General features: G+C 37.0%; 1 protein-coding gene across 1 annotated transcript in view; it reads left to right on the top strand.

The window, feature by feature from the left end:
- The first annotated feature begins 3,299 nt into the window (after nt 1-3,299).
- The window catches only part of ush2a (Usher syndrome 2A (autosomal recessive, mild)), a 292,843-nt gene continuing 279,780 nt past the window's right edge, over nt 3,300-16,362 (top strand). The window contains exons 1-5 of the mRNA XM_036135732.1: nt 3,300-3,568; nt 4,103-4,807; nt 5,236-5,450; nt 5,831-6,049; nt 13,923-14,091. Coding sequence (XP_035991625.1) covers nt 4,262-4,807; nt 5,236-5,450; nt 5,831-6,049; nt 13,923-14,091 — 1,149 coding nt within the window. The 5' untranslated portion in view covers nt 3,300-3,568; nt 4,103-4,261. The remainder of the gene's footprint in view (nt 3,569-4,102; nt 4,808-5,235; nt 5,451-5,830; nt 6,050-13,922; nt 14,092-16,362) is intronic.

Here is a 16,362-nt window from a genome sequence, read left to right as displayed (position 1 = left end):
AGTTATACGGTAGGCTTGGCCTGCTGGCAGACATAATGACCACTTTTCCTCACTCTGATACATTCTCCTACATGACATATATATGTCTGTGTATATGTATGTGTGCATGTGTCTGCATATACATATTAATTAGCTTTTGTTTGTTGATTTGTTTTATTTTATCTATATATCTGCTTCTTTCTTAATTTTGTTCTCTGTTTCCTAACTAGTTTCACTAGAGCTGATGTAACAGATGTCAGATCGCAATCATTTCTGCTCAAAACTCAGATGAAGTGGCTCTTTTAGCACCTAATCTGCACAGCAACTGCTCTTTTGCCTATAGTTGATTTTGGAAGGTTTAAAAAAGCCTGATATAGAATCTTTAAACAGGGGTTTTACTTTCAGCTGTTCATCATGCTGCCAATCAAAGCCTCAATGCAATCTGCCAGGTTTCCTTAGACAAAAAACTTTTGAAACAATGCTTTGTTGATAACTTTTATCTTTCCGAGGAAGAGTTTTCCTTAAATGACGCCACTAAGAGCTAATTGTAGTTTTAGGATTCTTTGTGTATATGGGCACTGTAGACTAAGGACATGGATTACTGGAGCAATGTCTTGTGGTCTAACTAGACCAAGGTAATGTTATTTGGTGTAGATGACATCAAGTCACAGAGGTTAAAACGGCATCCACCTAATTTAAAGAAATATGTGTAAACTTCAACATTTTGTGAAAGGAAAATAAAATCTTAAAAAAAAACATCTCTTTTCTCACTACCTTTAGAAACTATAGTTAATTTTGGCAATCTTGGCTGATCTAAAGCAGGAAATGTTTGGTCTAATCTGGTATCCCTTATACAGCACATGTAGACGCCTGGTTTAAACTGTATTTTGTTTTCATCTCAATTCACGGACAAGATGTTATTTCCTGTGGTCTAGTGGGGAGCAGATTGATTCAGGAATAAAATCAAAGACCTTGTGTTTCTCCAACCTGTAGGCCAGAGTTTCTGTGTCCTGCACACATACAGTCTCTTCCTGTAAATAAGAAATGTAGGCAATTTGAACTATTTAAAGATTAGCTGTAGCTTTAATGATCATTTGATACCGTTTAAATGAAGTTGTTTATTTAATGATGTGAGCTTATGCTTGACAGTCATTTCAATCATACTTCATGTTTAAAAGTATTGTTGAGCTGCTATTTTTGTGGTTTAAGCACCATAGATTTTCTAGGGCCTTGAGAGACTATTTTTGGAAAATAATTGATTCATGTTGTCATTTTGTGGCATGTGTGTATCTGCTTGTGCAAGTCTTGAAAATGTTTCTTAACCTCCACGCTTTCCCGGTAGACACTACCTGGCATCTGTTTGAAAAATGTAGCTGCTGGCCATTATCTGTTTCCAGAAAAAGATCCTAGGGTGTAAGTGAGGGGTAAAACAAGGGTAAACACAAGATGAAAATGCACAAATATGAATAAAAACAGCAAGATAATATTTTTTTCAAAGCTTTTGCTCATCATTGTTTTAACACTTGTTGCATGTATAAATGGTGTGGGACTTTCTTTAGGGACTGCATATCAACAATTAATCATTATAGGTAGCAAATAGGTGCTGATCATTTTACACTAAAACCATAATTAGTAACATTTGTGCCATTAAAAATATTTCTATTGCTTTTGTGTGTATGCATATGTAGCGCATTTTGTCCTATCCCAGAAATTAGATGATTGCCACATTTTGACTGGTTGGAAAGCCACTGGTCTTCTGTAAGGAAATGTGATTATATGACTTCAACAAAAGACACCAGCTAGAGGTCTCCTTGGGTTATTTTAGTATGATCAGGAGGTCATATTCTGGTGGAGGATCAAACCCATAATAATTAAAACTATTGTGTAATTTAATGCTTTTAGATAAGAATAATCAATTAAATTGTAAAAGAAGATAATTGCTCTTGCAGTTACTGACCACAGAGTTGTTTCCGACTTCCTCACAAAATGCAGCATGTTACCTAAATAAAATAATACTACAACAAACTGCTAAGGCAGCCTCAAATTGCTTAAAGGGGAGCTCCAGTCTGGCTGTGAGGACCAGGCTGGAGCTCCTAGGGAAAACATTAATCATGTTGGAATGGCCTAGTCAAAGTCCAGACCTTAATCCAATTGAGAGTCTTTGTTAGACTTGCTTGTTTCACAAGCAAAAACCAAGGTGGCTTAATAAATTACTAAACTACTGGAGTGAACAGTTGTTTGTGCCATAATAAACATAAATCTTCAAAGTTCATTGCATGTTCTGTAAGATAAGATAAGATAAGATAAGATAAGATAAGATAAGATAAGATAAGATAAGATATGCTTTATTGATCTCACGTTGGAGAAATACACTTGTCACATCGGCTCAGTAATCAATAATCAAAAGAAGGTGCCAAAAGTAGGAAAAGGTGCATCGGGTATATACAGTGTGTCCCTATATATACAGTGGATCACAAATGAAGGAAAATAAAAATACAAAAAGGAAATACAGCAGAGATTTAGGATACCTTATGTACATTCATGGTGACTATATACATATGTATTGACGTACATTAAAATGTGGTAATAACAGCAGAAGTCACTTCTATTCAGGATTATTGCACAGGTTATTGCACACCATGTCTTGTAAAAGAAATGGTTAAAATCCTCAAACAATCCGTTTTATTTCCAGGTTGTGAGGCAAGGGGAAAAAAATAAAACATGCTTAGGGGGAGAATACTTTTTGCAAGCGCTGCAGTTTATTTGATGGATGCATGCTGGTTTGATCAAGGATGTGCATTAATTGCATTCCTGAAGGATGATAAAGTGTTTGCATTGTTACTGATACATAATTAAATGATTTTCTCCAACGCTTTCTCAGTGGCTGCTGCTGATCACCGTTGCTTAGAGACGGAAGTAGCTTTCGTCTTTAGTCCTGAGAGCCACTTGTCTGAAACCCAGACGCGTCCCACGTAGGTGGGGGGTAAAGCATTACAAACCGCGCAGGGAGGGGGTCATTATTTCAATCCCATGCTTATGTCTCGCAGTTTCAAAACAATCTTTGGTCTTCTGGTTCTGGTGCGAAATGGATCTGTCGCACAGCTTTCCCTCATTCTGCTTGCAGGGTTCTCAAGTTTCCGTTACTCGGTTCCAGTCAGTGTAACGTTGCAGCGGCGTTACTTTGTGGCCGGTATCCTGCCGCCACGAGCGCTGCTGGGCAGATGGCAGCACGAGGTAATCTTCTTTAATGCCGCGCGCCTCATGTTCTGAATGAGAGAGGTAAGAGAGAGAGAGAGAGAGAGAGAGAGACAAAAAAAAAGAGCAGCTTCAACAAGTTCAGTTGTGCTGTCATTCATTCCTCTCCTCCCGGTAAACCCGGGGCTTTTTTAAACGACGGGTGAAGTAATTAAGTCATGTTCTTAGCGGACTACTTTTTGGGGAGCGGTATTTGTTAACGGTGACGGACAGGTGTGCGGGGCAACCTGTTGGGGACCTGCTTTCTTTGACTCACGCCAGAACAACAGGTTGAAAGCATGTCGACGCCGCACTTGTGATGGGGAGAGAGGCTTGTGCGGGTGGTCCACAGCAGGTAAATATCCCACTACATATTTAGAATGTTTTAGTATCTGCATAGATTTATAAATTTGCTCGGCGTAGAGAGGAGTATGCGTTATTAGATACAGAGGAGGCTTTTCTATTTTCTAACGGACTATACAGCCAAGAGCCAGGGCCATGTAATATAACACTTGAGATGACTACACGGCTGGCCCCTTTTTTTGTGTGTGTCAAAATGTGAAATTGAAGCTGCAAAGTATTGTAATAAAGAGAGCTTTGGCCTAAGCCTCAATTTCCAACAAACTTATTTGAGAACCTGTTTAGTTGGATAAAACCTGGGGGCCAGATGCCAGAGGAAAAAGGGCATGTTTAATTCAATGGAAAATGAAGAAAAGCGAGAGGCAATGTAGCAGTATCAGTTGAGCTGTGCCTCCATCAAGCTGTACATGATAGTGTGGGCTTTGGCCGGGGAATAGCCTGCATGGCATTTCACTCTCCTCAGATTTGTCTGATGTTGGATTTTGGTCTGACCAGTTCTCTCTTTTTTTTTTTTCCCCTCTTCTTCCAGATTGTGAAATCCTACCTATCATGTGAAGGCTTTGGTTGTGGTTTGCCTGAGTGTGCGGGTGAGGGACAGAGACTGTGCAACAGAGGACTAATCTTGGTAGCTTCCCCCTAGGGGCCCTGGCCTGTAAAAATATCCCCGTAACCCTGGAATCATGGAACCATGACAGTCATCACTTATTCAAACGGTGTGGGGAGGCTTCAGAACCAAATTCTGGTTCTTGAACACCCCTCAGCCTGCGGGAATGTTCCCGAACCTGTGTCTGGGTTTCTAGAACCTGAAACCAATCTGGACTCCTTGGAGATTCAAGAACGCTATGGGATCAAACACATAAAGGCGACTGAGGAGAAGAACCGTAATAAAGAACAAAGCATTCGAAGGAAGCTCCAAAGACCGGGCCGAGAGGTCAACAGCGACAGAAAAGAACATAGAAAAGATGTAAAAGGATGTCCAAAGTTGGAAAAAGGAGATGACAAGAATGGGACAGATCTCACAGTGACGTGTTCATTTAGAGAAAATGGGAGTGAAATCCTGCGAAGAGAAAAAATGACGCAGAACAAGCACCTCAGGCTTGTGTTTGCATTTCCCCATCAAAGCTTCGATGAAGAAAAAACTGTGATGAATTTCATGGGACTGAGGTGGCATAAAGTCTTGCTCTGGTTACCTCTTCTCCTATTAAGCCTCTGTCCTAAACCTGCTTCATCACAGGTAGGAGTGTTTTTTTCAGAGCCGTGCCTATACTGTGATTTAGTCCTTGATAACGGTACACACTATTAGACTGAAACATCTGGAGGAGAAGGACAGTTGTCCTATTTAGGTGTCCAGCATGTCATGGCTGGGATTGTTTATTGGTAGTTATTTCATTATAAGTTTAGTTTATGCTTTTCTTAACACTGGTTTGTTTTTGCTACAAATTCTCTAAAATTACACTTTAGGAAATGTTATTAAATGAAATGTGTTTTGTGTAGAAAATATAGATAACTAAACAACAACAACAAAATCATTGGAAGTTATTTTCCATAGCAGTTTGTTTTAATTGTATCCGCCTGATACTCATCAGCTCTCCATGCTCACTGATATCATAAACAAAGTATTAGCTTAAAGAGCTGTCCTCACACCTTCTACATCTTTCACAGGGACATTTCCCACGAATGGAGAATATTGCAGCCTTCAAGCCTGTGTCCACCTCGCCTCCACGGTCCACCTGTGGCGTTCCGGAGCAGAGCAGCTACTGCCAGTCACCTTCCTCACGGGATGAACTTAATTTGTGTTTTCAAGCCATGTGTGTCCAGGAGTGCCCTTACAGATCCTCCACACCACCTTATGCCCCACTGCTGTTTGCTGCTCACAGGTAGCTGGTTGAGGTTTTTTTGTTTTGCTTTGTTTTCTTTGGATGTTATTACAGTGTCAAAATTTGTATATTTATTTACTACTTGTGTATTTGACTTGTTTACTTTTACTATGTAGAACCAAGGCTTTAGTTACTGGCACTATATTTAAAATGTGTTGTGTACTTTTCAATTAAGTAATGTAGAACATATACGTTAAAAGATCTCTTAAAAGAAGAGAATAAAAGGGGATTATAAGAAAAAAATAACATGGTCCGTTCAACAAAATTGTCAGAAAAAAAGCCTGCCTAAACAACAACTACAAAAAAATGTTTTGGTTACTTGAGGAAATATAACACTCTTAAGGTCCCTGTATTGACACATATAAACTTGATTCTACCAGGGGTAACTGCGTAACTGAAGACACGGTCGACACTCGTCCTGGGACCCAGACAGAGGCTGGAAGCACAACAAGTTCAGGGGGACTGTCTGCTGGACCTGACAGTATACTGTTTCAGCCAGGCAAAAATGGATGTCTGGTCACGCCTCCTTCACAGGCAGTGGGACCACGTGGGTCCCTCACCTTGGCAGTGTGGTTAAACCCAAGCTCCACTGGAGAGATGTGAGTTTTATGTTCAGAATTTCTAGGTACCCTGAAAATTTGTTCAGCTGTATAGTTGAATGTCTTAGGCTTGTTTTTTTTTTGTTTTTTTTTTTGGAAGGATGGATTTGAACGTTTGCTGCCGCTTATTAGAAACTTAAAATCTACATGTATTGATATTTATAAATTACGTATTAGCTGAGGTTCTTTTGTTCTCAAACAAAAAGTAGCTGAATCCTTGTTATATTTTACACATACATAGAAAATGTTGTGAAAACTTATTGTATAGATCTAACAAATACAACATATTTTAAGCCACTTTATTCAGAGAAGTGTTCAAAAGCTTTAAAAGAATGTCTATTGATAGTTACGTTAGCATTGCCAAGGGACATTGTTTCAAACAAGCTGGATTTCAGAGGATTGGTGTTGGGGGATACACAACTTTTAAGTACCCCCCCCCCCCCCTCTCTGAACTGACTAATCAGTGTGGCACTTTAACACAAAGGAAGGATTTGTTGAAAGGTAAACCGCATCAGTTGACATTTTGAGTCAGCGATCAGGTAGCTAGACAGTGCGATAATTAAGGCCAGAGCTGTTGTCCAATAAAACCCTATCCCTTACTGGGAAATGGAATACATAGAAATGTAAATGGGTCACCAGAAAATACAAAAAATATAAATCATTTGCAACATGAAACTATGGGAAGCTCATGTGACGTAACAAAAAAAAATCCTCATCCTTATATTGGGGAATTATACAAACTTGTTGGCTGGATTTACCAACAAGGACACAAAATATTATTTTCACTTAGCTTGTCGGTTCATATGAAGCTTTATCATTAAGGAAAAAAACAGCTTTTGTAATACAAAACACAACAGATGTGTTTGGGTAATTTATTAGGTTTTAACATGCCTACCTTTCTGCCTGTTTGCCTGCTTATTTTACAGCTGTAAAGATTTAGCAACAAGCTAGATAACAGTTTTAAAAATAGGTTTGAGCCAAATCAGAGCTACAGAGTAAAAAGAAGCAGAAATATAGCAGCCAGATGAAAGGACAGTTCAGATATTTTTAACTGGGGTTATGTTGAGTGGTTATGAATTTTCACCACCTGTGCGCTGGTTGGTTATCCTTAAAGAAGACATATCATGCATATTTATTTTAGATTTTAGATACGTTTTGTTATGTATTTGGACTCTAAAAATGCAGAATTTTTTAATATAGTCTGTCCAGGTACTAGATATTATATTACATAGATATTTCCTATTATGTTTTTTGAACAATTACATCAAATTTTTTTCTACAGAACTGCTAAACAAGGTCATGGACCTCTAAATTTACCACTTTTGCATATCCACCATTTTTATTTTATTTTTTTCACTGCAATTCTGTAGCCCAAGTTGAAGGATGCAGAAGCTACAAGTGGATCAGTGAAAATGTTTGGTTGTTGGGTGTATTAACCCACACAAAAAATGGCCACACGAGGTGGAGTGGAATGCTCTGCGACCTGCTGGCGGCGGGGTGTGTGGTGCCTCCTTTGCTGTGGGGCAGCAATAACAATCAGACCAAAGTATTGCGATTGCACTTTATATAGACCGTGATTGAATTATTTAAATGTGAAAAGGAAGACATTAAAAAGCATATGTCTTCTTTCAAAGGTTTTGTCTTTTTATTTGTTGTTTGGAAAGTATCTATGACAGACATTGACATACCATTTGTTGTAAATACCTTTTCAGGTTTAAAGTGTAATTTTGTAATGGTTGAGATATTGTAAAGTGGGTTAAGTCTGCTATGATTCTGGCCTTGCTCTAAAAAGATGTGGGCTGGGAGACTTATTTTAGTTTCAAAGTGAAGACTGAGATGGTTATCTGCTGCAGGTAAATGCCTTATCACAGTATTACATAATCTGATATGCATTTCAATGGCATTTAAAGATATGCAGCTTTTAGTAAATGATGCTTCAACCGTGCCATATACTGTACATATATGCCTCTTGTATGAAATTGACACTATTGTGACAGAAATGTCCCAGCGATGTACCACTAATAACACTCAAACTTATTCTATGTTGTTCAGATGCAGTTTCTTCAACAATGATGATTTAATCACCTCTGCATATTTAATAATTTAACGGAGTCAGAGAACACTGTGAATTCTAAAAAAATTATCAGACACTAAATTAGGGTGCATTAAAAGTGACACTCAAACTTAAAGGATATGATGCTCCACAAATGTTCATATTTTGTTCCTGTTTAGACCCACGTAATACACATTTTTTTAATTTGACAGCACACATAGCAAGGTGGGACACAATGTCAGAGAAGCTTAGGATACTGACAGGTCAGAATCTATAAACAGATTAACTGCTTCAAACAATTTATACATATTAGTCATATCAAGTATTGTGTTGTAAGCTGCACCCAATATTCTTTGTTATCAAAATAGCACCCTGCAGTTTTTTTAAATTGAAAACGGTCTAAACTGATGTCATATTGAGCATTTTTCTTTTGGAAAAACCTTACATAAACAAGCACACTCTCACAAACACCTACAGGTCCTTGGATTCAGGTGTTTACAGATTCACTTCTATACAGAACACCCCTGTTATTATCTTTAGCTTTCACTTTATACATCTCGTATTAAATAATACTGTATATTCATTGATGGTATCAAGGCGTTGGTTGTTTGTACCTGTAATACATTATTGGTTGGTTCTTCTGTTCTTTTTATATCTCTCTTTGCAGAGGTAGAAGCAGACTCAGCGGATGTTATATTGCTCTCTCCCTTTCGTCTCCTCTTTCTCTTTCACCTTTCCCCCTTTTAGCATTTTGTCTCATCAGTTTCTCTCTTGTTTCCCCTTCTACCGTCCTGTTTCAATGTCCATTGAACATGAATAGTCCCAGCGTAAAATCTAATAAAGCTTCTTGCATATATTAATCAAGGGGAGTACTATGGCAAAAGCAGTAAGGCTCCACTTGAGATAGTAAAATCTGTTGGGCTCTTTTTGGCATTAAGACAGCAATTCTTAATGCCACACTGCCATACAGGACACAAAAACCCCATAAAACTGATGTCATAAGGAACATGTCATGCCTGTTGAGGTCAGTTTCACCATCAGAAACAACAAGCTGCCATGTCCTACTTAGACTCCTTGAGTGTTAGAGAAAGGGAGAGGGTGTACTGGTATGTTCCAGGCCTTGCCAGTGTGGTGCAAGGTTACAGAGGCTCATATCAGCTTTCAATCACATACACCGGTGTATAAACAAGGGGAAGGCATGTACAAAAAAGATCTGTTGACTTATTTTGGCAACTCTATAATTTTTTCTTAGAGGAATCTGATATATTAACAAGTATTTATTTTCTGAGTCAAGTCTTTGAGAGGCAAGTCTAAGCAGAGTCTTAAGTCTTTTGCCCCAAGTTGGTTGAAATTGACATTTTCTCATCAAATCCTGGATGTCTATTGCACATCCAACCTTGTTTTGCTGTAGCAAAGGATTCTAAACCTGCACTGTTTTTGTCTAGGCCAAAAATTGACACATAACATTTATAGATTATTTTTTAATATTAAGTTATGTTTTAATAATTGTACATACATCATCAAAAAACAGCTTGAAGTTGCCTCATCATTTTAAAAAATCGAGTTTAAAATGTGCAAAGAAATATAAATAGGCATCTATGCTCTAAAAAAATACTAAAGGAGATTGGTCCCTGGTAATGTTCAATTTTGGAGTAATCAAAAATAATGTGCTTTTTGGTCTTTGTAATGATAATATATCCAATAACACGTTTTTACAATCTTCCTCCACTCCTTCACCATATATTGTACTAAATAGAGTTGGGGGGTTTCTCTCCTCACTCTGTGCTGTAGACTTTAATATTCATAAACCTCTGTTCTCAGTTCTGAGAAACTCTAGTAAGGAGGTATAAATGACATGAAAATGAGAAACAGTGTAGTAATTGAGTGTTCTGAATAAATGGATCAGGAAATGCTTTTATTTTAGCAGAAAGTGTCTTTGTAATCTCACAGCTACCTTAAAAGTGAGAGGTAGGTTATGTTTTTAGTGTTCTGAAATGATCCAATCGAGAGATGGTCATGTGGTGATTACTGTAAAGCTAACACGAACAGATTATTATTATTATTATTATTATTATTATTATTATTATTATTATTATTATTATTATTATTATTATTATTATTATTATTATTATTATTATTATTATTATCAGCCATTAATTAATTATTAACCCATAATCCACAAAAGTCACTTGCTACTAATCAAAATGATCTTTTAACAGTAAAACATGTCTGTAACTCACACACTGACTTATTTCACTCATAATTTAATGAGAATTTTTTTTATTAAGACTTAACGACTTGAGACTTGAAGTTGACTCCTGGTCTGAGACTTGAGGTACAAGTCTAAATTAAGTGCCCTATACAAATAAAGCTGGTTCTGATGCATTTTATTTTTGCAACTTGACTTGCCATATCCGACAGCAACACTAAGGTTGAGTTTCTCGAACAGCTTTGGATGATGGCAGTTTTAAAATATTTTTGTTTTAGTATTTCTGAATGAAATTGCCATTTGAAACTAGATTTTGTTAAATGTTTTGTGACAATTTTTTTTTTTTTATTTAGATCACTGGAAGTTTTGTTTTGGTTCTACGTTACAAACCACTTTTATAAACAAGTTGAATTACAGGGCATAAAAATGTTTAGAGGTTTATTCATCATGTTTTTAATTTTTCTTTTTGCAACAAAGTTATTCTATAGAACTTTCATGATTTTTATTAATATTTTTCTTAAGATAAATATTAGATTTAAATTTATTAGATTTATTAGTTATACAGCTTTCTCACTTATGTAGATTTAATGAAAAATGTAGCTGAAGTATCTATGGTTTGATGAAGTTGGTAAAGTAATTTTATTGCCAATTTAGCTTAAAACAAAGTGTAAGATGTGGTCAAACAACGACACCCATCTGTGTTAATTTGATGTTCTTTTTATTTAAGCTGTCTTTTCACTTCAATTGTATTTCATGGTTTATAATTATTTATATTAGCATTTGTTCTGCTGAAAATATCAGCTGGTATGACTTTAGGCATCAGGTTTGGGGAAAGCTTGGGCACAACACATCAATATTCTGGTAATGCATCAGATGTTATTGCTGTTAGTAACATTTAAATGGGATTGTCAGATTGTTAGCTATTTCTCCATGTATTTATGAAGTCGTCTATCTGGGGAGTCAGATGATGGAAAACTCTTGTTGTCTCGGCCTGCCGAACATGACACCTGTACGGCTGAATGCGTCTCAATAGAGTCATATCTCCCCCTCTCACTCACTCACTTTCCCTGCCTCTGTTATTCTTGCTCGTGTTCCCCATCATTCTTTTGTTGTACTGATGATCATGGCTGCCATCAAAGAAGCCAGATGAAAGGAGGTCTCTGTCTTCAACTCTGTCCATCGCTCCTCACCCCATGTCTTTGTCTCTCCCTTGCTCTCTGTGATTTCACATCCCTCCCCTCATTTTGAACAATGGACAGAGCTAACCACCTGTTCTTACAACCCATACTATTTTGTTACATCCAAACTGAACTCCCAGAGTCTGATTATGCCATATTTAAAAAAAAAAAATCTTCTTAAAGCATTTTACACTCTCTACTAGTATCAATCATTTCACCGCTATCTTGGTTTGTCCTGCTGTTACAGTCAAATTGTTCTTCAGTTTTTTTGCGTCTGGTCAACGACTCCAAAAATGAAACAATTATGGGAACAAAGAGATGTCTTCAGAGCTCCTTAATTTGTTATTTTATATTCTTTTACATTCTCATTAGGTTAAAGTTAGCAGGACCAGCAGGGAAAAATCAGCTCAAGAGGGAAATCACACCATCATAATATTATGATGTGGGTTTAAAGCACTAAAAAGTTGCTAAAAATATGTTAAAAGGAAACATCCGTACTTATGTTGTATAATGCAGGGCTCTTTTGATATTGCATACTTGCAACATATATCAAATTAAACAGGAGTTGGTTGTTTAGAAAAGTACATCTAAAAAATGTATTTGAATATTGTGAAAAAGTTAAATATTAGAAAGTAATGTCAGCTAATTAAACAAAATGCCCATAAAGGTTTCCTGATCCCCTAAATGGTCTCTAAATCTGGGTCACTATGCAACACAATGGAGGGTAAGCCACAAAAAAGTCAGAGCTAAAGAAGCTGGTTTTTCACAGGGTGCTGTATCCAAGCATATTCATAAGAAATGTGTGGTAGGAATAGGTGCACAAAGATCAGCGGCAACAGCACCCTAGAGATTATCAAGCAAATATATTCTAAAGAATTTGGTGGAGCTTTACAGAGAGTGGGCTGAAGCTTGAGTTAGCTCATCAAGAGCCACCACGCACAGACCAATCCTACACATGGTCTACAGAAGTCACATTCATTGTGTGTAATCACTTCTGAACCATAGACGACTTCAAAAAAATCTTACCTGGGGAAAAGGAGAAACAGTACACAGTGGTCCAATGTCTTCTTTTAAGACTGAACTGCAATTTAAATTTTTCATTTAGAAATCAAGGTCCCAGAGTCTGGAGAAAGAGTGGAATCTTTGCTGTTTTAAATCTTGTGTGAAGTTTCCACAGTCAGTCAGTGATGGTTAGATGTGCCATGTCAAGTGTTGGTTTTCTGAAGTTCACTCTCAATGCAGCATCTACCAGAACATTTTTGGGCACTTCAAGCTTCCTTCTGCTGACCAGATTTATGGAGATCCTAATATAATTTCTTAATAGATTCTCTATGGAGTCTTGCCATCATTGGGTCACCAGACCCGGCAACGCAGGTGAACTGAAAGATGCTGTCAAAGCAACCTGGGCTTCTATTACACCTCAGCAGTGCTACAGGGTGGTTGCCTCCATGCCACACTGTAATTAACACAGTAATTCACCAAAAACGAGGCCCAACCATGTATTGAATGCATAGCAATTAACACAAGTTTCAGGACTCTGACATTTCCATTTAACATATAATTTTCCTATTGCTCTTATGTAATTTTCAATTTTTCTTTGACATATTCTAATAATGTTTTTAGATGTATACCTGTTTATAATTCAAGTTCATCAAACAATGTTCAGACCCTTTCCTAAGATGATAAACCTGTGGGCCCAAGACCAACACAACAAACAGGCTAAGAAAAATGTGACAGGAAAACAAAATGTGAATTTTAAACAACAAAATCAAACAGACACACACAAAAAACAGATCAACAGGTACTTTACAGAACAAAGGGACAGTAGAAAAACAAAAATATTACAAATCTCTATGATTATGAAAAGATTAATTCCAGATTAACAGTTGGATTATAATTTGTTCTTCACCCATCCTACTTTAAGGAACTGAAACAACTGGCTTTTACTTTTGGAGAAATATAATACTGATCCTTTGGTATTTGGTGCTCAAATATTTGATTGTATTCATTAAAGCTGCCTTTCAATTTATTTCAATTTCACGTTATTTTAATATATATATATGCATGTGCTCACTGTCTACTGTGAATTTAAAAGCTCCTTTTCTCATGAATCCATCTACAATATTGTGTGATTTATTGGGTGTGTTGCCCTGGGTTCATAAAAGCCATGATTTCCCATAAAATGTTAATATGACACATGGCAGCCATGCACAGTGCAACATCCAAACCCTCACAGTCATGTAAAATACTGAGATTCAATGGGAAAATGTCAAAATGATGGGCTATACGCAGTGGTGCTCAAAACCAGTGGTCTTGTGTCTTTCTGGTTTTAGTCATGAATAATTATTCTCTGCAGAATTTTAAGCAGCTGTTCGTAGACTGTTAAAATATTTAAAATTATTTATTCTTTATTGTGTCTGCTTTTTTTTTAAGGATGCTACTGGAGAAGAGCTCAGAGGAGGGCTTGGTTTTTTCTTTGACAGTGTCGGAGCGGGGTGTAACCTTCCGACATGGTCAGACCAACAGTCTAACCTCCCTGACTGTAAGCTTCAGAACAGAAGGCCGGCTGCAGCTGGACAAGTGGACACATCTTACATTGCAGGTAAGAAATATCAATAGTTTTAGGATCAATATTAAGACACTAGATTACAGTGCTCAGACTCTCAGGTTTAATTGTTGCATTTTAACTATGCAGTATTTTATTTCACTTAAGGAGTTGTTTATTCCAGTTTATCTTTCTGGTTTGACTAGAAAAATAAAGATTTTAGATGAATTGGCATTAAATTTTTTTGCAATTCAGGAAAAAAAAAACAAATGAGCTGAAAAAAGAGCATAGCATTAGGCCTACCTTTAAAACCAGCAGTTAGGAGAGGGAAATAATTAGTGAAATTGTTATCATCTTGTAAAGCCATAGTTTTTCCTTAGTGTGAATATTTTGTTTTTGTACTATTTTGTGGGATTTTGTTAAAGCTCGCCTTATAAATTGCATATCTATTATCCATTTTAGGCAAATAGAAGAAGATCCAGACCGGTTATGCCATCTAATTTTATTTTAGCTGTTTCGTGTTGATTTGACTGATTACCATTATATTAATCAAAATCAAAACAGACCAAAAATTTGCTGAAAAACGTCAACTGATAATAATAATAGCAATAATGATAATGTGGATGTTTGATTTTTTTGGTCAAATATAGTAATTCCTCTACGTCATATGCATAATGCCTTCTAATTACAGCTCATTTGTACATTTCAAATATTTTTATTAATGTCTTCTTTTTCTTCAAATACCTCACCTAAAGGTAGAGTTTGTGATCTTTCCAGATGTTTTCCCAAGTCCTTTTTGAATAGCTGCGCATGTGCAAGACAGTCTTACCTGCTCTTCCACTCCTCAGGGGATCGCATGAAATACATTTCTGAAATCGAGTCTGGTCTTATTTCTCTCTACTGAGGCCTTCCGCTTATTCTTGTAAACATGAACGTGGTTTGCTTCCTGCGACTCTTAGCCATGTTCAAAGTAGAGATGCACCGATCGAGTTTTTTCCAATCCGATACCGATACCTGGGCTAAGCCTATCGGCCGATACCCGATACAGTCCAGAACTACTGTTGAATGAATAAACCGTGTACCTTGCCATGTGAGTGAAGTTATCAGACTTGAAATAAACATTGTTAAAAATGTTCTGTATGTTCATTAGCATGGTGCTTTTGGAGGTGCTTATTTAAGTGTGTGGTGTTTATTTTTCCAACTTCATAACCCCCCTCGCAAGTTATGCATTGCAGATGCTGCATGTTGTAGTTGGACTTGTTGGTATACCAAGTTTGAAATGTTTCCAAATAGCAGACTTGGCTCGGTCCGGCACTTGCTCTATGTTGCTCTGTGTTTGCTCATCGCTAGGTGCTGATGCAAACATAGAATAGAAGGGACTTTAATGCTGTAACTATATTGGTGTGTATGATATTAATAAAAAAAAAAATGACTAGATAAGAATGCTGGGTCAGTATCAATCATATGATATCAGATCTGCGTATTGAATCAGTGCATCTCTAGTTCAAAGTATACAGTGAGCGCTACAATGAACGGTTAGCACCTAAGCTAACCGGATACATAAATACAGCCAGCAAACGGAAACTAACAAGGCATGTGCACGCTCACTGGTGTTACGTGAGTGCATCAGAATGATTGGCATGTGGGACAACCAATAGAAAAGGTGATACACCCGGAACTTGAAGGACCGAGGGTGGTGAGAGTAGGAACAAAACAGTGACCATTCCTTGCCATGGTCAAAGTTTTTACTGGCCTCCAGCTCCCACAAAGATACATTTTTTTACCTCCTTTTTCTGAAGACATAATGTATCTCTGAATAGATTGTGCATTTACAACTTTCATGATGGAAGGATAATTTTACCCAGAATAACAAAAAGTGTTTCTGAGCAGGATTACCAACTATTGCTTTAAGTGGTGTATATTAACTCGAAATGTTGTAGATTGTTGGAAGTCAGTAATACATGGCCTTCATGGACAAAGACGTCTTTCACAAGCCCTCATCACTCTTAAATGGCAGCTAGTGAAGTGGAGAGCATCTTGAGGCCTAAATGAATCCCTGTGTGTGTTGTTCTGGTCTTGGGCGATGTGGATCATTTTACAGATTTTTCCACAGGACAGTCTCGCTCTTTTCGTCATCATGAATACCAACAAAGATACTACTAGCCTTGTCATTTTAGATGTTTGTAGTCTAAGTAAGCTGCTTGCTTAAATTTTTTTTGAACTGACACAATTTTTAATAGACTTTTCTTGCACTTTGTGTAAAACTCTTTGATCCTGTTACATAACCAGTGATCACACTAAATAATATAATAGTACAATAATATTTTA

The sequence above is a fragment of the Fundulus heteroclitus genome, chromosome 4, assembly GCF_011125445.2.
Source record: "Fundulus heteroclitus isolate FHET01 chromosome 4, MU-UCD_Fhet_4.1, whole genome shotgun sequence".
Taxonomy (NCBI): domain Eukaryota; kingdom Metazoa; phylum Chordata; class Actinopteri; order Cyprinodontiformes; family Fundulidae; genus Fundulus; species Fundulus heteroclitus.
The sequence above is the reverse complement of the archived record's forward strand: the minus strand, read 5'-3'. Positions and strand labels throughout refer to the sequence as shown.